This window comes from Notolabrus celidotus, chromosome 14 (assembly GCF_009762535.1).
Source record: "Notolabrus celidotus isolate fNotCel1 chromosome 14, fNotCel1.pri, whole genome shotgun sequence".
In the NCBI taxonomy this organism is placed as follows: domain Eukaryota; kingdom Metazoa; phylum Chordata; class Actinopteri; order Labriformes; family Labridae; genus Notolabrus; species Notolabrus celidotus.
This window is the reverse complement of record NC_048285.1, coordinates 18,099,806-18,123,756: the sequence shown is the minus strand read 5'-3', so window position 1 is coordinate 18,123,756 and position 23,951 is coordinate 18,099,806. Positions and strand designations below refer to the sequence as shown.

The 23,951-nt window shown below is 38.9% G+C and overlaps 1 protein-coding gene across 1 annotated transcript; it reads left to right on the top strand.

The window, feature by feature from the left end:
- Positions 1–685: 685 nt before the first annotated feature.
- Positions 686–22,088, top strand: si:ch211-235m3.5 (BICD family-like cargo adapter 1). Its single transcript, XM_034701921.1, has 10 exons — positions 686–1,166; positions 3,434–3,649; positions 11,207–11,326; positions 13,350–13,496; positions 14,105–14,287; positions 16,767–16,931; positions 17,715–17,792; positions 19,355–19,467; positions 19,680–19,800; positions 21,234–22,088. Exons 1-10 carry the CDS (start codon positions 921–923, stop codon positions 21,471–21,473), a joined length of 1,629 nt encoding a protein of 542 aa, XP_034557812.1. The 5' UTR covers positions 686–920; the 3' UTR covers positions 21,474–22,088.
- Positions 22,089–23,951: the final 1,863 nt, after the last annotated feature.

Below are 23,951 nucleotides of genomic sequence, written 5' to 3'. Positions count from 1 at the left end.
TATTGCACAGGGTCCTGCTTTTATTTTGCTTTTATTTGGTTTTTACTTTGTTTTTATGTTTTTATGATTTCATGTTCTTTTAATAGTGATGATACTTGCACTGTCTGTATGGCTTTTTAATTGTTCTTTATTTTGCACATGACCTTGGGTCATTGTTCAGCACTGTAACAGTGCTCTATAAATAAATATTATTATTATTATTATTATTATTATTATTATTATTATTATTATTATTATTATTAATAATAATAATATATTATATGACACACTTACAGATAAAAATACTTTGTTACAGTGTTACAAAAATGAGGATATGAGGATGACGAAATGATTTGTGAACAGTTTGTTTTCTGTATCAACAGGAGGTATAGATAGAAATAGATACATATGATACTTTTGTTAAACAGAGAGGAATGGGTTTTTGATATTGAATGAAAATTCCAGATATTCAGCTTATTCTTCAATAGTTTGAGGTCACCAGTAGAGACCTAAACGACCAGCCAAACATGCTGATTGTAGTGGTATTCAATGCATTCAACCACATCTTACAGGTGTTTCTGAAGCTTGTGGAAGTTTTCCGTGATAATACAGTGATCCCCTGAGAGCCCCAGTGAGACAGGTGTGTGTGGTTGTTTACAGTGGGATGGTAACTGTTGCTCAGGTGACTGGAGGACACTCCCCCTGCAGACAGATAGACATCTGCTCGTGACAGCCGGAGCTTCTCATGCCCTCAGTGTGAAACTCAGACCTTAAGCTGTACTCAGAGAGAGGCAGAGACAGAGAGCAGTTACACGGTGCAGGTGTAACGGATGCACAAGTTACCAGCTCATTTGTGGCGCTATTTTTTGTGTATTTGCTTTGAACACTGTATTTATTGGTATTGATATTTAGCGTTTAGAATTGTGTTTAAACTATCAGTTATGGATCGACTGGATGAATGGAGCTTCAAGTCCAAGAGCCTGGAGCTGGAGGAGGATTTCTACTTCGACTACGGAGCGGAGGAAATAACAGATTATCAAGACCCCAACGAACTCCTGGCTGCTCTCAAACAAAAGGAGGAAGAGGTTATTTTGGCAGCCCAGCTGGGAAACGCATTGCTCCTGGAAACCCGTCAGTTAAAGGAACAGGGCGAGAAACTTCATGAACAATACGCAGACAAGCTGGAGGTAAGGAGAACCTGCTTTAATGTAAAGATCATGTCCAGAAATAGTGTTAAGTGAAATACTAAGACGACGAATTTGGTTGGGACATGTTGATTGTCGTGGTTGCTGATATTTGAAATGGACGTTTGTAAAGGAAAAGTAGCTTATCTTACTCTGAGGTGGCTAAACTCATCCAAAATGTGTCATATTTATATTTCTCAAAGTTGTTTTGAGACTGTGGAGCTACTTTGGTAACAGAATTAATACATAATAGGAAATATTTTAATTTGTTTTTAAACAGAAGCAAACAGGTTCATTTATCATTTTAGTCAGATACATAAGAGAAAAGCGCTTTAAAAAAATAAATGGTCATTTTTAATAATAGAGAGCAGTTACTGAAACCTACCATCAAAATTATGACAACGTTCTGATGTTATTTTTTACTTAAAGGCACTATGAGGAGTTTTTCATCAGCTGAGAAACAGACTGAAACCAACACTGATGCCTCTGTATGAACCTCAAAAGCAAACAAAACCATAAACAACAACACTGATACCTTCTCTGTTGTCATTTTTAATGCCTTAAACCACTCAGAGGGGGTAGGTGTCAGACCACATGATTGACATTTGGCTTTAAAACACCCTTTTTCGGCTTTTTTTAATGAATAATCACATTGAGTGATACATCTGGCTGTTAAAAGACAGCAGGGTGAGGTTTTTGTTGAAAACACTACTTTTGCATGTACAGAACAAGAGATAAGAGGTATCACTTTGTCCACAATGGGGTGCCAAAATTGATATAAATCAAAAGTTCCTCACAGCAGCTTTAATATTGTGAAAAATAATCATGAATTCAATGAACACTAGTACCAGTCATCACTTTATGAGCTACAGTTAAAAAAAAATTCTCTTATCATTCATATTCTCTGAAAAATGGCTGAAAAAATCACAAATTCTACCAGGGTATGTAAACTTATGAGCACAACTGTATATAGGAAAATCAGGCTTTCAAAAAAATAAATGCTAATCTTTAATAAAAGAGAGCAGTTTCTGAAACCAACCATCAAAACTATTACAAAGTTTTGATGTTATTTTTTACTTAATATTGTGAAAAATAATCATGAATTCAATGGACACTAGAACCAGTCATCACTTTATGATCTACAGTAAACTGTACTTTATTTAAGGCATTTGAAATTAATTGTTAATGTAGTTCCCGTGTATTAAATCTACTTTCGCTTCAAATTGTTGCTGACGTAACCTCTTTGCACTCATTGTACTCTCTTCTTTTGTGTCATTCCACTGACTTCAAAAGCTTGTCTAACTTAAGAGACACAATTATACTGACATGCTTCTCAGGCTGAGAGTGAAACCATTGTTCTGATCACGTGGAGTAAAACTTGTGTAATATTGATAACTCCCCATGAGACCCCAATGAGTAAACATCTCATGTTAAAGAGACATGTAAATCCTAATAATAGACAGCAAAGGAATCTGTAATCTGTACTGTGACACAACTGAGTTGTCATGCCAAGTTTATTTTTCAAGGTGAATGCTGATGTCTCAATCAGATGTTCAATATTCAGTCTTATCAGGTTAAAATCCCACAGCCAGGACAAACTTGAGGTTTGGTGTTAATGTGTCAGGTACTTTACAAAGTGCAATAAAGATGTGGCGAGGGCTTATCTGCCTGAAAACTGATAGAAAGTACAAGACAGACACATTGATAGATACAATATCATGACATAACTATTGATCATTTTAGTTAATTATTAATTTGCTGATTTCTTGAACAATTTGGTCAATTAAAAAGTCAGGGGCATTGTGTTTTTTTGAGATTAGGTTTTTATTCCAAGCAAGACAAAGCAGATCAAATGGCTACCACTTTTGCCAGAAAATATCATTGATATAAAATTTGTAGTTGTATATTTTTTGCAGTCAACTATTTGACTTGTACACTCAAGTCCCAGCTCTACTCAAATACGCTATAAATAGATTTGACTCATATTTCTTACAGAAGAACCTAAAATCTCATAAATGGTCATTGCAACCCAAGGTACTGCATTTTTAAGGTTAAGATTCTTACATTCAAACATTTCCCATGATCCTTTGCAACTCTAAGTGAAGTATGCAGGTGCATTTTATCACTCAAATTCCCTTTCAACAAGAATTCACAGCCTCTGAAACATTCTAACCTGATCTGGATCCATTTTCATCACTCTCCTTTCAACTGTTGCAAACTTATCAACTGTTTGCTTGATTTATAATCTGTCCTCCCTCCTGCGTTTGTAGGCGCTGGAGCAGGGCAGGCATGAGCTGCGGCTGAAGCTGGAGGGCTGCCAGTCCAAGTGGGAGAGCCAGGTGGGAGACCTGGAGCGGGATGCGAGGGAGCTGAGCGCACAGGTGGAGCGGCTCACTCAGGCCCTCAGTGAAGCTGAGAGGGACAAGAGTCGCGTATGCCAGGAACACGGGGAGGAGACGCAGCGGCTCAGGGAGCAGCTCCACACGGTGAGTAGAGTCCCACCACACATTAACATCTGCATCACATGAGCTGTGGTTAAAAGCAAACATTCCCTCTGGCTGTGACGTGCAACTGAGCTCCTGAGAAACAAACTGCTGTGGATTCTATCACTGCAGGACTTCTGAGTTAAGCCAGATAAGACGGACTGAAACCTGATGCACGCTCTGAAACTCAATGTTCTCTGCAAAGCTCTCTGTATCTGTGTGACTCAGTCTAATCTGCTGTAGAGCGAGGTCAGACTCAGGCTGTTTATAGATGCTGAGCAAGGCCAATGCCGAGTGAATACTTATTCAAGTTTTGGTTAAAGTAAAAGGAAAGTTTTCACCAGAACTGGAGCAGCAGAGTGGACAGAAGATATAAAGACAGAGTGCCTGTTGTTTTGACAGGCAAATGATCTGTGCAAGCACTGAAAACAATGTAAATGAGATGGGGAGTGAAAGTAAATATTGTGACCTGATTTCAGGTCCAGGGCAGCAAAAGCGTCAGGTGCTTTGATTCAATGCTTTTCTTTTTTTCTTTTTCTGTATCACTGTAGACTTGACATCTTTACATTTGAAACTATTTGGTTGAACAAAAAAAAAAATTTTAAATTTCATGCATTGTTTAATTGAGGTGTAGCAGGCATTGTTTTTACTTTTCCAGCTTATTTATAGGCTTGACAATCAACTGCTCATTAAGGAAAAAAGTCAGATGAAGCGATCTTGAAAACAGCCACAGGGATAATGTTACCAGTTTAATTAGTAACATGAGGTTAACTATCAACAGATTACGTAGCTATCCATATGACATCATGGACAAAAACCTGGCAACAAACAACTGAGACAAATCTTTATCAGGTCACAGATTTATGATCCTCTGTGTTTGATGCAGAGGAGACACTGTATGCAGGCAGGAAAATTCAACCAATGACATACTTTACAGCCTCTTATCAGTGACGGAGCTGATTGGGTCACACAGCTGCGTAACCTTGAGTGTTTTTCCAGTCTTAGAGAGTCAGGGATATTTTGGTAAACATTAAAGAATGACTGTACACGGTACATGAGTGTAGTGAAGCAGCTCTAAATGAGCAACAAACCTGAGCTGACAAAGTTAAAAATGAATCCAAACAAGCAGTTTGCTCCCTCCCATGAGTCAAGGTCCGCAGAATAAGGAACTATGAATGCCTTTCCCCCACTTTGGGAACTTGCAGATGACTCCAGAAGTTCAGGAAAACGTCAATTAAGATAAAAGGTTGTGTCTAAGTTTGGGCTGTTAGAGGAGAAGGAAGTGGAGAAAATGTTTTATTTGCTTGCCGGGTAGAAGAAGAGGGTAACTCTGGACTCTGTGTGGTTGTAAAAGTCAGAAAGGAGAGCTAATGTGTGTGAAGAAAGAAAGAGAGAGTGCAAAGCAGCTCCATGTGTGACGAGTTTTTACCTGATGTGGTGAAGTCTGCTGGTGCTTCTGTTGCTCTGCTGCCTGCTGGGGTGAGTTTTGTCTGTATGCCAGAGATTTCTTATATCGTAAGCCTCCACAGTTATGACTGGAACAGGGGGCTTTGTTATGTGTGTCCTCATGGGGGTTCTGTACAATGGAAATCAACATTCTATTGGGAAATATGTTAAGTGGATAGTTTTTTGATAGTTCAGGACTACAAGAGACATCTTCAAATATCTTACCTTTGTTATACCAACAGAACAAAACCAAAAGATATTTACTTCATTATAATCAAAGACTTAGAAAATCAGTGAATACGTATGTTAGGGGCCAAAGAGCAATTGTGTAATAAGTATATATGCCAGTTTTCTTTACCAGACTGTTGTTTGATTTACACAGTTTTGCCTGAAACCGGCTTAGTATAGTCTTTTGGCTCTAGTTTTATACTCAAAAATACAGTCTAATTCAGTAAGTTATATTGATTTAGAGTCTTAATAAAAAGCTCTGGCAGCTTTCTCAAATCTTGAAACTTTAATTGTGAGAGCGTAACCAGAGCCTGACAGGAATCTGGAGGAGGCCACTGCTCTCAAACCAATGAAACCCGAGAGCGAAAGAGTTTATCTTGTTAACCAGCAACCACAAAACAAGGCTCTGATCTGAGGGGAAAGATTTGCCTTGTCTCTCCACCCGGGTACATTTGTGGAAGCGGCTGTATGAAAACACTATTGACGTGTGCCAGATGGTCACATGGTCCGGCAGAGCAGAGTGTTTGGACAGTCACTGAGGGTAAAATATCAGGCAGTGATGAGTGATGTCTGGGTGTTTTTCTTCAGATTGTGCCACAAATGTTTTCATTCCTGCAACTGAGGCAGAGTGTGGGAAAACTTAATGAGCTTTTAATACATCTGATGCGTCTTATTGTTCATTTATTAATCCACTCTGTGAGTTTTTAACAAAGACATGTACACAGTCTGATTCTGAGAATTATGTTACTTACACTAAAGGAGAGAAAACATTAGATTAGGATATTTTGCTGGTTTTGGTTAGACTTGTTGTGCAAGAAAACGTTCCACAGCTCGACATTATCAGAGAAGTAAAATTCAGGATATTAACACATCTGCTGGATAAGAGATGGCAGACTGGAAAGGGAGTATGATAGTGTTTGATAAGCTGGACATGTTTGTTTTTTGTGCAGAGTCGTTTACTCGACTGTTACTACACTAAAAACACGTTCAGCACATTTGTTTGGACCTGCGTCAAGTTAAATAAAGAATAACGATTACTCATGGACAGTTGAATGTGTTAAGATATACAAGCTGCTCTGGTTAGATATGCCACAGTCAATATTGATTTAAATTACCACAGCACTTTAAAAGTAGAAAATGGGGCACCAGTTTAGCTCTGCTGGTAAAGCAGGCTTGAAGCAGGCTTACAGGGGCTTGTCTCTTTCAAACTGTCCTGTCCAATAAAGAAAAAAGGACCAATAATAATCTTGAAAATAAATAGAAAATATGGGTGGTCAGAGTTTCCATTTTCTTTTGAACACCCCCCTCAAGTAAACATTAACAGGTAAATGACATATTATTGTATTACATTGTACTGCAGCAAGTGCAGTCAGGCACAAAAGCCCTAGAACTAGGTTATTACCTGATTATTATCAAGTAATTACACTGTATTACTATATTATTAGCAGTAGGGACGCGACAGTAGCTCAGTTCAGAGGGACTTTACTTGGGAACCGAAGGGTCGCCGATTCGAGTCCCAGCATGGACGAAGTTTGGCAAGTAGACTGGTGACTGGAGAGGAGCTGGTTCACTTGCCTGGGCACTGCCGAGGTGCCCTTGAGCACGGCACCGAACCCAGTGCACCGGTTGGTGGCAGCATCCATCACTCTGACATCTCTCCATAAGTGCATGTCCACTGCATGTGTGTGCATTGTATGTATATACCAAAAACTGTGCGTGTAGCATGACCGAAAAATAACATGAGTGAAAAAAATTGAATTTCCCCCTGGGGATTGATAAAGTACATTCTTCTTCTTCTTCTTCTTCTTCTTCTTTTTCTTCTTCTTCTTCTTCTTCTTCTTCTTCTTCTTCTTCTTCTTCTTCTTCTTCTTCTTCTTCTTCTTCTTCTTCTTCTTCTTCTTCTTCTAATTAACTATAAACACAGTTTTACTAAGTTTAAACAGAGCAAACAAAAGATCAACAAAGTAACATAACTTATAGCTGTTTTGATAATCTTTCATCATCGTCATATTATCTCAGACAACATTCTTAAATTGTGTTAGCTTTAGCTTTATTAAAAAGTGAAGTCTTGGTTTTATGTTTTATCCACAAAACATGAAAGATAACCGAATGTCTTTCAGTTTCTGACCACTCAGCAGACAAAACAATCAGGTTGTGGATGTAACTTGAGAGCAAAGTGTTCAGTTCTTGTTTGGCAGCATTGTTGAGTCATATGTACGCAGTTCTTTATTCATTATTTTGACCAAAAAGTCAGGGAATAGTGAAAAAAAAACAGTTTCAAACAGCTCCACACTGGTGTCTACTAGAGGTGCACCACTACTGAAAATAAGGGTCTATATTGATTCTGATTCTGATTCTTTACCATTTTTGCCGTATTGGTACATGTAGTCTTTTCAGTTTGTGGTTAACAGGTGTGTGTTACTCATTATGCCTACACATTACCTTTCACCTCCTGCTCTCCACACAGTGTAACAGGATCTCTGGCTTCCCTAGCTGAGTATCCGGTTGTGCATCTGGTTTTGTATCACACTGTTTTATTGGACGACTGTGACAAATCGCCCACTGTAGATTTCCATTATTATACAATGAGATGTCTGAATTGAGGCGAGCCCACCGTGACCTCTGGCCCCTCTGCCGGCATCAGGCAGCACACAGACAAAAAGGAAAGACAATAAACATTTGGGGGAGATATAAATCTTTCATTTGCTCCTCTGATATTGCCCAAACATCCCATCATCCCTGGGGAAAGCCGTCTTTTCTGCGTGCTCCCTGAAGGGCTCTGCTGTAGCGTGGGTAGTCAGCTGTTAGATACCTCAGTGTGTGGATGGGTGAGGGGCCATGTGAGGGGATATCATCTTTGTGTCTCTACCAAATGGAGCGTCCTCCTTCCACTCCTGGTTTGGTGATTCTCAGTGGGTCGCTGCCTCCATTGTGGAGGAGGCCCATGTTGATGAGATGAAGCAGCGGTAACGAAGACTCCCAAATGTTCATCTTTTAGCCCCCCTCCTCTTTTCTCCTCTTCCAAATGTGTCTGCATGCTATGTTTTGTTTTTCTCCATCAGTGCCTGTTAAACTCTCATTACACACACAAACACTTCCACTAATATTAGCACTCAATTCGGCCTCACTTCCTCCTAGAAACACTTCCACACAAGCAGTCCCCTCCGCTTCACCCTCATGAAGTCCATGTTTACGCTCCACCCACATTGCTGTCTAATGTGGCATGATGATGTCACGGACCGAACAGCTCCAAGATGCCATCCGCTCCATCTGCCTCAGAGTGCGCCCTTTCATCTTGTATTATGTGGCAGTGATGGGACGTGACAGGGGCCCGCCAAACTGCTGAGTAAGGGGAAATGAGGGACCCAGCTAAGGAAGGGAGGGGTCTGGGTGGAGGGAAAAATGTGGAGTTTCAGTGGCACAGCAGCACTCCACCAAAGATCCCCAAGATTTTATTTGTTGCTCTCCCTCTTTGCCTGTTTAGATGTTGATTGAAAGTTAGGTTGAGTCAGCATTTCTAATATGGGCCACCCAAGTGGCAACCTACGGCCATGAGAATTAAAGCCAATGCGGAAGTGTTAAAAACTGCAGTTCTTCGAGTGTCCACTTGAGGCTGGCTCTGGAAGTACCGGAAACCACATACACACACAAATTCAAAAAAGCTGATCTTTACAGCAGAAATAAACATGTTTACAGTCTGGTACAAAAAACAAGTGTAGTCTGGATAGCTCATTTCTCGATCGACACACAATTTACAGGGGTGAATTAATTCATAACGCGGCATATATTAAGATTACGAGTTTTCCATTATGAGAGGCACAGCTGATTTGATTGACAGGCGGGAACACTGTATGTGTTGGCTAGGAGGCTCAAAGCCCGCCTCTATACCTCACACTAGCTCAACAGCAGTTAGGTTGAGTTCAGCATATCCAATATGGTTTCTGCCGGCGATTGGCTTCAAAACAGCCTTTTAGAAACAGATGGGTGATGTCACGTATACCTTGCCATATATGTATATGTATATCATTTTGCTTTAAAATGCCTCAGATAGCAACAAGTCATGTCACTTAAGACTATGTCCATGTTTTATACAGTCTATGGATCATGCACCTGACCTAGACAGTGACCTAAAATTTAAAGGTGACATATCATGCAAACTCGACTTTTTAATGGTTCTCTACCTGAAATATGTTTCCCTGGCATGTCTACAAACCCCCCGAAAATGAAAAAAATCCATCCTGCCCCTGTTCTGATTCTCCACCTTTCTGTAAATGTGTGTGAAACGAGTCGTTTCAGTTTTCAGTGTTTTTCATACGTCACAACGACATCCAGTCTGTAACTGAAGTCAGAGCTCGGAGCTTGTTCAGCCCATAGACTGTATAAAATACAACTCAACTCTTCCTCCGTTTTCCATTACCTGCACACATGTGTGCTAACAAGGAGCTTAGGAGGTTTCACTCCCCACGTCTGCAGATTTGAAGATCTAGTGGATGATTTTTATTTATCATGGAAAAGTGCTAGCGCTAGTTAGCATAGCCACATAGCTACATGTTCGTAGCTGTGTACCAAGACACACGTCGACATACTGATAAATAAAACAACAAGAAACACTAAATCTGTGACCAATCCTTCAGAAAGGTCCTGCTGCAGGCGCCTCTCCGTCAGGATCAGATTCTGGATCAAATTCAGAGGGTTGAAGTAACGCGGGTCTGTGAGCAGCCGTGTATATTCAGCCAACATGTAAACATTAGATCAATGTGCTGGACAGCTGAGACCACATCCACTTCCTGAGGGGGCGTGGTCAGAGAGCTCAGTCTCATTTAAAGGCACAGACACAGAAAACAGACTGTTCTGAGCAGGGCTGAAAAAGAGGGGTTTACAGGCATGCCAAAATCTGATTTCAAAGTGTTTTTTTGAGCATAAACTTTAAAGACATGTTTTGGGGACCTCTTAGACCAATATATTTTGATGAAAAGAGCATAATATGTCACCTTTAAACCTGAGCTGTGGTCAATAAAAACAAGGTTAACAGTTCTTTAAACCTTTCTCTTTTTAATCCAGCATTGTTTATATCTGTTTCTCTTAGCTAGCTAGTTGGGGCATTTCAGTCTTTATCTCTCTCTTCACTCTTTCTTAACAAGTTACTGATAATCAGTCAAAGAGCAAACGATGCAGAGAATGAGCTAAAAAAAATGGTCAAAAATCCCAAAGGGTCCCTTTAAAGAATATTATATGTATTTTCCATCAAGGTCATTGTTGTTTGCATATGAGAAGTTTATCAAAAAAATGTGTTCTTCTAAATTTATCTGAAAAACAAAGATTTTAGAATAGTTTTCAAAAGCATAATCTTACCGTCTTACTCCTTTATAATCTTGTGACCCCCAAATTTGATCCATGCTTGGGAACCTACTGGAATTCCTCCATAAGCAGTAATGAACCCATCTCTTGTTTTTCTTGCTCAGCACAGCTCGAAGCAGAAACCATACCAAACACATGTTCACTTTTAGTCAAGTAATCCCTACCTTTGAGGCAGATATCATGACGACCTCTTCTTATCCGGATTACAGGACTTTATCTCCTGCTATATATTTGGTTATTTTTAGACTGAAGATTGTGGTCTTAAATCTTTTAAAGCTCATGCCTCAGGGGTGTCAAGATGACTCGTACAAATGTATGCTTCCACTTTTCTCGGTCATTGTTTGATATGTGGGTGAGCGTACTCTTGGTCTTAAAATTCTCCCTCTTGACCCTCTCCTCCCGTCCTAAAGAAAACAGAATTCACAGTGAGGGTTATCCTGCAAATTAAAAAGCAGCATGAGTCTTTGCTGTAGCCATAAATGCTCAAATCTCATGTGTTTTCATTCTGATATGTGTATGTGTCTGCAGGCAATGGAGGTGGAGAGAGCCATGTCCAGTGAGCTACAGGCTTTAAAACAGGAGCTCCAACATAAAGGGAGCCACAACAGGCCGCAGGATGATGAGCTGATCAGTGCCATGAGAGAGCAGGTAACCAACATCCACAAAAAAGTAGTTCTGCAGACTGTTTGTATGTGAAACCAAATTAAAGCTAACTTTTGATGTAACTGCTACAGAGCTGGACATGACTAATGCTGTAGTCTACAGGGCATTGTGTACTTACATGAACAGAGTGACCAGAACAGACTGCACCAACCATGTTTGCGCACATTTTCATATCATGCCTCCAGGCAAAAGTGCTCAGCTCACACTACCTTATAATTTCTAAATTTTATGTACGTTTTAAGTTAACTTTTAAATATATTAAAGATTTGAAGCAGCACAAGACAAAATCTTACAGCAGGACACATTAAAAAACAGGTTACAGAGCAAATCTGTGCTTGTAAATCAAGTCAACAGAGACCTTAAAGCAATGAAATAGGAAATATAATTTTAAGAACATTGCTAGAACTTTGAATCAGAGACTGAAATGTGGAAATCTCTATTATTATTATTATTATTATTTTAAGTCTGTGAAGGTTCTCAGTCATCCAGGTCATGGTCATCCAAAGCTTGATCCGTAAGGCAACTGGACTGGTAGAAATTCTTGAAGACGTTTCACCTCTCATCCGAAAGGCTTCTTCGGTTCTGACCAGACTGGGGAAGAGCTTGAAGATATAAGCCACTAACAGTTGTGGATGTGTGTTCATCACAAAGGATGAGAGGTGAAATGTCTTCAAGAATTTCTACCAGTCCAGTTGCCTTACAGATCAGGCTTTGGATAATTATTTTTCTAACCTTCAGAAAAATCAGGCCTCTTATTTTCTGTCATGTGTCAGTTATGTCAACCAATGCAAGTTAAGTTGTTGTTTGTTTATATATCATGGCAGTAGAGACAGTTTACTTTTTTGTGTTGCTTATTTCAGAACTGAAGTTAACATTTCAGCTGTAAAAGATGGAACGTACTTAACTTGTTTCACTCAAACACTTGGAATATACAGTTGTGCTCATAAGTTTACATACCCTGGCAGAATTTATGATTTCTTTGCCATTTTTCAGAGAATATGAATAATAACACAAAAACTTTTCTTTCACTCATGGTTAGTGTTTGGGGGAAAGCAATTCATTATCAAACAACTGTGTTGTCATTTGCGTAGTAATGGCTTTCTTCTGGCGACTCGACCATGCAGCCTATTTTTCTTCAAGTGCCTCCTTATTGTGCATCTTGAAATAGCCATACCACTTTTTTTCAGAGAGTCCTGTATTTCAGCTGAAGTTATTTGTGGGTTTTTCTTTGCATCCCGAACAATTTTCCTGGCAGTTGTGGCTGAAATTTCTGTTGGTCTACCTGACCGTGGTTTGGTTTCAACAGAATCCCTCATTATCCACTTCTTAATTAGAGTTTGAACACTGCTGATTGGCATTCTCAAGTCCTTGGATATCTTTTTATATCCCTTTCCTTTTTTGTACAGTTCAGTTACCTTTTTACGCAGATCCTTTGACAATTATTTTGCCTTCCCCATGACTCAGAATCCAGAAACGTCAGTGCAGCACTGGATGAAACATGCAAGGGTCTGTCAGGAGCCCAGAAACTCACTGACCTTTTATACACACACACTGATTACAAGCAAACAGATCACAGGTGAGGATGGGTACCTGTAATAGCCATTCAAACCCATTTGTGTCAACTTGTGTGCATGTTATTAGGCCAAAATCACCAGGGTATGTAAACTTTTGATCAGGGTCATTTGGGTAGTTTCTGTTGTCATTATGATATAAAAAGAGTAAACACAGTTGTTTGACAATAAATGGCTTCACCCAACCACTAACCACGAGTGAGAAAAAAGTTTTTCTCTTATCATTCATATTATTATTCATATTCTCACAAATTCTGCCAGGGTATGTAAACTTATGAGCACAACTGTACATTTTTTACAGGGACAATAATAATACCGGCCTTCGTAAAACAAGAAAAAAACTTAACCTTGATGTGATGTGATGAAAGAGAACAGTTAAACTGAGTCAGGGAGAAAGTTTTTGGTCATATATACTTAGGATCTGTGTGTGTTTTCAGGTACTACGTCTCACTCAGAAGGAGCAGGTGCTTGAGGAGCGTTTGGAGTCTGTGTGTCAAGAAAACACTGAGCTGAGGGCCAGTCTGGCCTCTTTACACGCACGCCTGGCTCTGCAGGACCAACACAACCAACAGCACAGCCAGCAGGTGCTCACACACACACACACACACACACACACACACACACACACACACACACACACACACACACACACACACACACACACACACACACACACACACACACACACACACACACACACACACACACACATTTAATGCTAGTACTGAGAACACACACACGCACACAAAGAGGCAGACAAGGCAACACAAAACAGCTCAGTTGGTTGTATGAATGAGAGAGGCTCAATAACAAAGGGATTTGTGCTCCCTGCCTGTCGGTCTGGGTTTCGGCAGGATTGTGGAAAGAATTTTTAAACAATCACTTCATCCTCGTCATTGTAACTTTGACCCGCAAATCTGGTTTCCACTTGTGTTGTGTCGTTTGGTTTCATGTTAGGTTGGAGGTTGGAATCCAGCAGGTCAGGATTTCTCTGACATAACAACTTTTTGAAACACAACAGATAGCCCTTTAGTGTTATCAAAGCTTCACCAGTATAATCTGAGAATTCATAATTCGATTTTATTCTAATCTCTTTAACTTGTCGTACACGTTCTAACCTCAGATACATGTTTGTGCATTCATGTTTTATTTATTTGTCTGTGTTCTCTGTGGTCATGTTTGCGTCACTCAGCTAACAGAGGCGTGGCAGGAGGTAGAGGCAGCGCGGGGTCGCTCACAGCAGCTGCAGGCCCAGGTGGAGGAGCTTCAGGAGGAGGTGTCACTGCAAGAAGGCAGGAGCCAGGGGGACGCCTCCTTGCTGTCTGAGCTGGAGAGCAGCATGGAGACAGCAGCGCTGGGGATCGGCAAAGAAGAGGTACTATAACAGCAGGACTGAAGGATGTTGCTCTTTAGCCAGAGTACAAGTATTTGAACCACAGTAATTTACAGTTTCTTTCTAAATATGTTACAATGGTCCTGAAACAAGCAACTGCTGCGTGCATGTTAGAAATGACCTTCTCAGACCTCTGTAGTCCACTTTCAGAATCAGAATCAGAATCAGCTTTATTCGCCAAGTATGCTTGAACACACAAGGAATTTGACTTTAGTAAACTGTGCTCTCTTTGTACAAGGCATAAGAATAAGAATAAGAATAAGAACTACAATAAAAATATAATAACAATAACCTTAGCTATAAATACAAAGAAACAACAAATAGGCTTGACTAATATGTACAGGCTAAAATAATATGATACAGTGCAGTGGTGAGTTGCAGAGGTAGTTTTTACATTATAAAAATAGAAGTTAAATAATACAAAAAATAGAAATATGGAATTCTACTTGGAGAATTGTTGCATTGTATATCTACATGTATGTTTACAGAGAGTGTTTATCTGACAGGTATGACACTGTTATGGTTTAGTGTTCTATTTCTATTTCTATTCTTCTTGAGGATGAAGCTGCATTTTACCTTATAAATCACAATATAAATCCACATTTTGAAGATGATAGAGGATTTTATTGTTATCAAACACTCTTAGCAGTGAGTTCCAAAATGTTAACATAAATTTGGCTTAAAATTATGCAAAATAAAGATATATTTGTGCCCGGAAGAAGGGAAACCAGAGGTTATTTGGACAACAAAATGTCTTGAAGGGGCCAACAGAGCAGTGAGGTTGTACGTTGATAAAAGTGCTGTAAGTGACAGAAACAACAGAAGAATTGAGTTTGGGCCAGCTGCACAGACTTTATCTCAACATCTCCCAATACTGTGTTTGTTAAGTATCAGTCTTTTGTTTGTTTTATTGTAGTCCTGCCCACAATGATTCACATTTTCTGTGATGACTGTAAAAGAGAACATTAAACAGAGCCTTTCCTGGTAGTAATCCACGGTGAGCTAACACAGTAATAGCACCAGAACAAAACCAGGCATGAGATCAATTTTAAGGGAACCTTGTATTAATCTTGTTTTAGTGATTGGAACTTGCTGACAGAACATTTTGTGCTGGTTCTCAGTGACCGTGAGACTTCTGTTTGACACACTCTGCATAGAGAAGGTGTGAAGGTCCTGATTTCCAGGACAGACAGACACAAAAAAAAAAACAGAGGTAAAACATGTTGAACAAGACGTCACATGATATCAAGATGAAATCGGTTTCGACTGTTATTGCTTTGCTCATGCAGGAAAATGAGATGTATAACTACACTCATGAGTCATCGCTACATTTCCTGTTTGCTATCGCCACATTGTTGAGTTTCCTGGTTTCACAGATTTGGTGGATGTTCCCATCAAGTCAGTGTCTGTGGGAACAAAGCATTTTATATACCATAGATAAGATTCAAGATTCAAGAATAAGGCATTTTAGAATGACCACATATCAAAACGCAACTGTTAGCTAATGGCCAAGTGTGTGCTAAACATTTAAACATGTAATCCGAAACACTTAAAAAGACAAAGAAACATCTATCTTTTGTTATGAACTCTGTTTGACCTGCCGGGGACTACAGGTGGCATATTTGTTTATATGGATGCTATGCTGACATGTTCCTTAATATGCACTGTCTCTTTAAATAAATAAATCAACAAAAGAAGACTAAATAATCTGCAATTCTGTTGGGAAAACATACAAAGATGTGTGATCGACTTCTATATATCTGCTCTTGATCAGCACCAAAGGTTAGGCAACAGAGAACTTGCATAGCTTGAAATTCAGTGAATCTGTGCCCTTAAAGTGATGGGATGATGTCAAATTAGTGCTCTTATTTCATTTTGTTTTGGGAATCACATATCAGGATATATTTCTCTTGACAACAATGAAAAAAGGATCCTGTAAAAAAAATGTGTTATGTCATTATGAGATTGGTAGGATCATGTGATATGATAGACTCAAGGAAGTCCCATAAATAGATTAGGTCATGCTTGCGCCTCCCAGTGTGTAAATACTTCAATTAGTCATGAAGTGATGCACTTAAAAACTACATAGGGTGTGCTAGAAGGAAAAAGATAAAACATTCTCTGTCTTTATGAACTACTTGTTGTAAGTAATAAGGTCTCTGATTTTTATTTGTGAGGCTTGTATGCCTTTATTGAGTGAAGAAACAGTGGATAAATAGAGTTGGAATTGAACCTGCCTGCTTGATGGCTTTATCATCTGTTCTTGGGACATGCGACTCAACAAGTAGCGCCCAACTGCCGCCCCAAGTTAACTCCTGAAACATTAGGACAGATATACAGTCTCAGCCTTCAAGCTATACCAATTGTGCTGTGAGAGTAACTCTGCACTTCCTAGTTCACGTTCACATCTATTTTAAAGGGCATAACTAACGTAAATCATCTCCTCCTTTGTTCATTCTAGATAAAGAAAGAAATGGGGTCCATCCTTCAGTTACTGCTACCACTGACCCAGCAGCTGAACAGCACTGAGAGGTCGGAAGTGCCAGATCATGAAGAAGACCTGCAGGCGATGCTGCTTAAGCTGAAGGGAGTGGCACAAACTCTGGGCCAGTTATCCTGCCCTCAGGTGAGCCATCAGCACACAAGATCAGAGAGAGAGGAAATATAGAACAAAAGATGAGCTTGTTTGAAATCAAAGGAAGATAAAGGAATTGCAATGTTGCTTTATGTCTTTCTTCTTATTATTTTTAAACATACATATGTCATTATGGTATACATTTATTAAATATATTCAGTATGCCCTTTGTTCTAAATTGTGTGGCACTGATGTAAAAGTATTGAATGAGTCAAATTGTATGTATGTAGCTCCAAATCAGAACAAACGTTATCCCTTGATACTTTTATTATGTAATGCTATAAATGAATGCATTTCTTCAATCCTGTCATGCTTTTTGGCATATCTTTAAAATAAGAATATATTTCAGTAACATATATTGTTGCTTTTTTTGTAAGCACCCCTAATAAGTGGATGTAGAAAATAACTCATTAATTCATTTATTCAAAGTCAGACCCCCTGGTGTCTGTCAAAGGCACCTTGCTTTGGAACTGTGTGTCCTTGTTTAAGCAGTAGATGCCAATTATTTGTTGCAGTTGATAAGCTACATACTCTGCTAAGCCTCTATTCGCCACGAGCGAGCAGGTACAATTGTCCATTTATGTCCCATGGTGTTTGTATTCCATCCAGACCAGTAACAGGCGTTTACCTCTGTAACTAAATATACCTGCCCGCCCCATCCTCCCTCAGAGCGCCGTGCAAAATAGGCCAACGCCACAGAAACTTCTTTCTGGTGTAAATCTCTGTGAAAAGCACGGCTGACACCCGATCTCTCTCTTAATGTCTCTCTCCCAGGAGCTGAAATCTGCCTTTGTCGACAGGACGGGTGATCAGTGTGGGAATCTGAGTGCGGCACAGGAGCTGAGAGATCAGGTAACCCAGTGGTGAACAGACGAGTCTGTCAGGGAGGAACAGCACCCACAGCGGCCCTTTATTTTAGGGTTTGACTATCAGCTCTGACCTCACTGCTCCAACTACAAACTGTCTCAGTGTCACAAACAGGCATATACAGAGAGGTTCTTTAATGGGCATAGATCACATAATACAGTGCATGACATACACAGGCTTTTACGTTCCATTTAGTCTTCACACAAAAAAAAAATAATTTCCCTCAATACATTAGTATTCTTATTATATACTTTTTTTAAAAGGGTCATCCCTGAATACAGTGCGGCACTTTAATCAGTATATTCAGTTTAGAAATGGCTTCTCTGTCTCTAGTTTTTAAATCACTGAAATAACTTTATGTTTATGTTTATATATTTTATATTTATATATTTATATAAGTATTTATATATATTATTTATATCTATTTATATATTTATATTTATATTCACTTTATATTTATGTTTATAAATCACTTTACTCTTGTACAGACCTGGGCATTTTACGGCCCCAGGGCCACATCCAGCCCTTGGACTGGCCCTGACTGGCCTGTGTGAGGTTAATGGGTGATCAGATTTAGAAATAAAATTTACAGTAAATAAGCATACGCCATGCATCCAATGCAGTGCTTTAATTGAAAGCAACTTTTTTTTGTGTGTTTTACGTGCGGCCGCATGCCCGACTTGACGTGCGTGGCAGGTGGCAGCGTGCAAACGTATATGCCGCAAAGCACACAGTCCGTGATTGGCTAAGTAGGCTAACTGCTAGCCCTCAAAGATGTCTGCTCCCGTTAAAAAAAGAAAGATTGACACCGAATGTAGAGTTTTTAACAAGACTTGGACAGTGAACCAGTATTTATTTTATGAAGTCAAAGTAAAGCTGTGTGCTTAGTTTGTGGAGAACAAACCCGTGTTTAAGGATTACAATTTAAACCGCCACTACGAGACAAAACACGCCGAGCTGATGTTACAATTGAAATAGTGCAAAGATGTGCACATTTTCAAATCTGTAAATATTTATGGAAGAGTGTTACAATATTGGTATTTACACAATGGCTGTTTTCATGATACAGTTCCTCAAATGTTTTGTGTTTCAAGTCCAAACCAAAAAATTAGCTGCTTTTAATAAACAGCTATAATTTATGTTGAGCAGAGTTGAGTTAATTTTTTTGTCCAGCCATCCTAAACAGTCCCTGTCTCTCATGTGGTCCCTCATGTGGGAAAATTAATTGCCAACCCTTGCTCTTTCTTGTCCAAAAATCCTGCAAGTGCTAACGTTAATTACAACATTTTAGTAAAGATGTACGTATAAAAACTAAAATGAGTGATGTTTCAAACTCATCTATGCTACTTGTAAGGTTCAAAAGAATAAACAGATTATATGTATTTCAGTATTATTCAAAGTGCATATAGAACATTGTTTCATGTCCTTGAAAGGTAGAAAAACACAAGAATAAAGATGTGTTTAAAACAGATGAACAAGTAGATATAGTGTATGTAAAGTAAGTTTTACGTGGTGATATAAACCCACTTGATTTCTTCTTCCCTCAGAATGTTGTGCTGCAGCAGCAGAACGCAGAGCTGAGGCAGAAGCTGCAGAGCGTGCCGGAGAACACTGAAGCTGTCAAACAGGCCATCAGGGACCGAGATGAAGCCATAGCCAAGTGAGAAAACATTCTTTTCTCTGTATCTCATTAGGTTATAATTCCATTAGATGTCTTTGACCTTTGGGTTTAGTATTTCAGGCAAACTCAATGAGCTACTCAGGCTCTCAACGTCTCTTTTATTCCTGCTCTCTTACAGCCATAGTAACACAGTCTGATTTTACATTTCTTGATTGTGATATGATTGAAATGGTTTCATTATATCTTTGCAGGAAAAACCTAATGGAGGCTGAGTTGATAAGGAGTAAAAACGACATGATGTGCCTGAACAACCAGTTACTAGAAGCTATCCAGCGGAAACTGGAGCTGTCACAAGAGCTGGAGGCCTGGCAGGTGGGTCCTTTCCCAATCTTGTTCAGCTTTTTGTCCATCCCATCAAGTGTTCTTTTTGAATGAAACAGCCAAAATCATGCCTCACACATTCACTTAGTCAAGCTTTTAAACCACATTGGACTCTATGAAATCCTAAATGAATACCTTGATTTAGACCCACTTTAACTGCCTTGTTTCAGTAGTAACCTAACAGGATAGGGTGAAAGTATCTAATTTTCCCCTCACTGGGAGTTCAGAGACAGCTGCAGTAATTTCTCTCTCAGCTCTGTCAATTTGGAGGAACATGAGGGGCAGGTGTCTCTTTTTAGCGGTCCTTCTGCTGAGTCACTATGCCAAGCACAGCCATCTGCCAGAGGCTTGGATCTCTCCTGTTTAGACACAAATAATACAGATAATATGTGGGTAAACACTGATTAAACTGGAGAAATGTAGATCATTAACAGATTCTTTGGAATTCATCTCTGATGTGCTGGTGCAGACGTGCATGAGCAAACACAAAGATCAGTATACAGAAGGCAGAAGCAAAGATTCAGTGAGCAATCCAGAAGTAAAAAGTGTTTCAAGTATGTCAATGCTTACAAGACTTTACAGATGCATATGAATCTTAAAGGCAGTGATTGCAGGTTGGCAAAGTCACGCTATTTTGAGCTTTCTTTTAAAAGTCAATGCTGCGATAATCTGAGAGCCCTCCATGTTTTTTCTCCAGTATAGAAATCTGTTGTATGATTTTCAAATCATCCATTAAGTCCTGGTTTTAGATCAATGCCAATCATATATTTTTAGCTCAGTCTAATTTCTCAGCTTCTAATCAGCTGAATCTGACCCACATTTCCAAGCTCCATGAGCATTCATTCACATAAAGGTCATTTCAGTTGTTAAAATCTGGTATTGAAAGGTACTAAAGAAACTAAGTTTTTATGACAAAAGTATCAAGGTTTATTCTTAAAACCGGTTCTGTACTGTTATGAAATCGCTGAATCTAACTCAAGCAGAAGGAACTTTTTGGTGGATGCTCTGAGGTAATGGTTAATTCCAATTCAGCGACAACTGTGTAAGTCCTTGCCGATGAGGAACAAGATAGAGTACTTCAGGATTTAACTGTAAAGGAAATATGTTTTCATAGGATCTGTCTACTTTTAGTTCTGGTCTTTTCATAGCATTTGTTTACCACACAAAATATTCAGAATAATGGCAGACTTCTCTTGAGAACATAAAATGCATTTACTGATACTCCTTAATGTGAAAAGAAATTAATGCAACAAAATTAAAGGACACTGCAACAATAACATCCAAGTAACGTTGAAATCTGTGGCAGAGAGATGATAATACAAATACAGTTAGAATTGTACATGGTCATGCTTTTCTTCCCTAATGAGACTGCTCCTCAGACTTACTGTATCTTTCATTTCCTCTTCCTCCCCACCTTTCCTCAGGATGACATCCAGATCATCATCAACCAGCAGCTCAGGTCGCAGCAGCAGTCGGAGCTTCCTCAGAAGAAGTCAGCCTCCAATGGCATGTCCTTTTTCCGCAGGCCCAGCAGGGCAACCTCCACCTGGACACGCCAACCCTCCTCCTCCTCCACTTGGAGTTCAGACTCTAATCAGGACAAAACCCAATCCCCGTGGAGGGACTGGTTGAGACGAGGGAAAGGGGTGCAGTATGGCAAATAATGGACTAAGTGCACTAAAGCTCCTGGAGATAAGAGGAAGGGTACAAGTGCAGCTTCCTGTATATCAATTATGATAAAAGAAGCCATAGAGACACTTTTGATGAACAGTGATGAACAACAGAGCCACTACGAACAAAGACTTTATCATTTCAACACTTGCCTGAACACATTTCACTGAGGATGAGCCTTTCTAAAACTGTGACAACACTAGCTATTTCACAGAATTATTTTCGAAACTCTGCTTGAGACTGTACATATTGTGCCTTAAAAGTATGTTTAGGTCTCAGACTATATATAAGGTATATACAATAGATGTAAAAAGTATGTCATCAGATTATTTAATGTTGCAGAACAAAGTAAAAAATATGATCACAGATGTCATGAAGAAACTGTTAAGTTTGTCTTTACATATCAAGTTGGAAAAGAGAATATTTCATTTTGTTAAATATGTAAAATGCTGATCGTATAAGAAATACTGTATGACTTCACATACAATGGTAAAGCTATTTTTTATAATTTCGTTTTTTTTATGTTATATATGTTCTCTGAATGATAACTTGGTATAGTATGTGTTGTTTCCAAAACTCTGTGCTCAGTATTAAAGCTGTTGAACATATCTGAAGGGATTGTCTGCTAATTTCATTCATCATCTGTTCAGGTTGAGAATGTTGATACAGAATAAACAGGAAAAGGAGAATCACACAGCTGAACAAGACATACTAAATGTTGTATCACTGAAAACAGCAATAAGGCTTTGCCCAGATGAACAAGAGAGCGTGAATAAGCCTGAATACTGTTATATTTTCCTGCTCATTTTGAATCACTGATAGAGTTCAATCAGTGATCACAAGGGATGTCTAGTATTTCTGGATGTCTCTGTCAGGTTTCCATTTGAATATATTTGACGTTTTCAGTGTATCCTAACAGTAACTTTAGAAATCATAGAAAATCTATCTACTCTTGAGGCCTGAGTACCCTTTTAACTACAGATAACAGAATCTGTGCAATAAGGGAAAAAAATAGTTTGTTGTAGGTATTAAAAAAAGTATTTCAGAATGACAGCAACACAGATTTGAAAGGGTCACAACTACAGCATGGCCTTGGGTGAGCAAGAAAACAAAGAAAGGACTCAAGAACCACTTATAGTAGGCTGCTCCATAACTTCAAAGCTAAAATAACATGAAGCTAAGGAAATATAAAAATTGATTTGTAGAAAGATCAAACAAATGTGTCATAGAAGGCACATGTGATTTCTAGTAATAAATAAAGTATATTGTATTATACATATATATATATATTAGACAACTTTAATCTCCACTGTTTCTGCGTTGTTGTATAATGTTTAATTTTTTCCTCATTACCAACATTTCATACTCAAAATTCCAAAAGGAGCACTCTTTTTTTTTTTTTTTTTTTCTCAATAGAGATCCAGATATGCAGTGTGCTGCTGCCCTCTGCTGGCGCTCAGCAAACATCAGAGAGCGCCTGTGTTGCTAACGTTTTGCTTGTGATATACTGTAATATTGATTTAATATTTCACTCCCTCATCTTGAAAACGGGGCTATTTCTTTCTTTATAACGGAACATCCTTTGAATAAGTTATACTGCCCAGCCTTGAAACAATTCATGCATGCAGTGAAGGGGCTTACTAAGGCTTCTTGGCCCAACTAAGGTAAGAATAAAATAAAATAAAAGAGGAATAAAGGAAAAGGAAAATGTATTTTATCAAGTCTTCTTTTTAACTATATCATGAAGTTTACGGGCTGCTTATCTCTTTATAAAATGTTATGCTTTATTTATTTAAAAAAAGATACACATGAAATATGAAATTTGCAGTTGTATGAACACATTATCTCTTTTGGCCTAGGTTTTTTTTTCTGTTTTTTTCTTTTTGGTATTCTTTTACCTTATTTATGTGCGAAGAGATGTAGGGGGTGGGGGGTTAAAGGGACGTAAAAAGTGGGGTTTTTTTTGTGAATGTTTTGCACTCCAAAAGAAAACAATAAAAATAATATTGAAAAAAAATAAATAAAAGGGGAATAGAGAGAGAGAGAGAGAGAGATGCATTCAGATACTCACAGTATGCCTGGACACCAGATACTTGCTGCATATAAGGTATATACTTTATTATTGTTTGTATTTCAGGCGCTCCTTTGTGTCCACCGGCATCAGACTGTTGAACAGTAACGGAGGCCACAGACTGCACCACCCCCTTATTTATCGCTTAATTTGTCATTACAAACCATAATCACACCATGTCAACCTGTCACTACTGAAACATTTTTTAATACTGCCTGTTATTACTGCTATTTAATCTAAATTTCATTGTTTACACTGGCTACCGGTCTGTCAGAGAATTGATTTTCCATCCAGACCTCTGAGGTCATCTTGCACAGGTCTGCTTATTGTCCCAAGAGTTAGGACTAAACACGGCGAGGCATCCTTTAGTTTTTCTGCACCAAATATCTGGAACAAATTA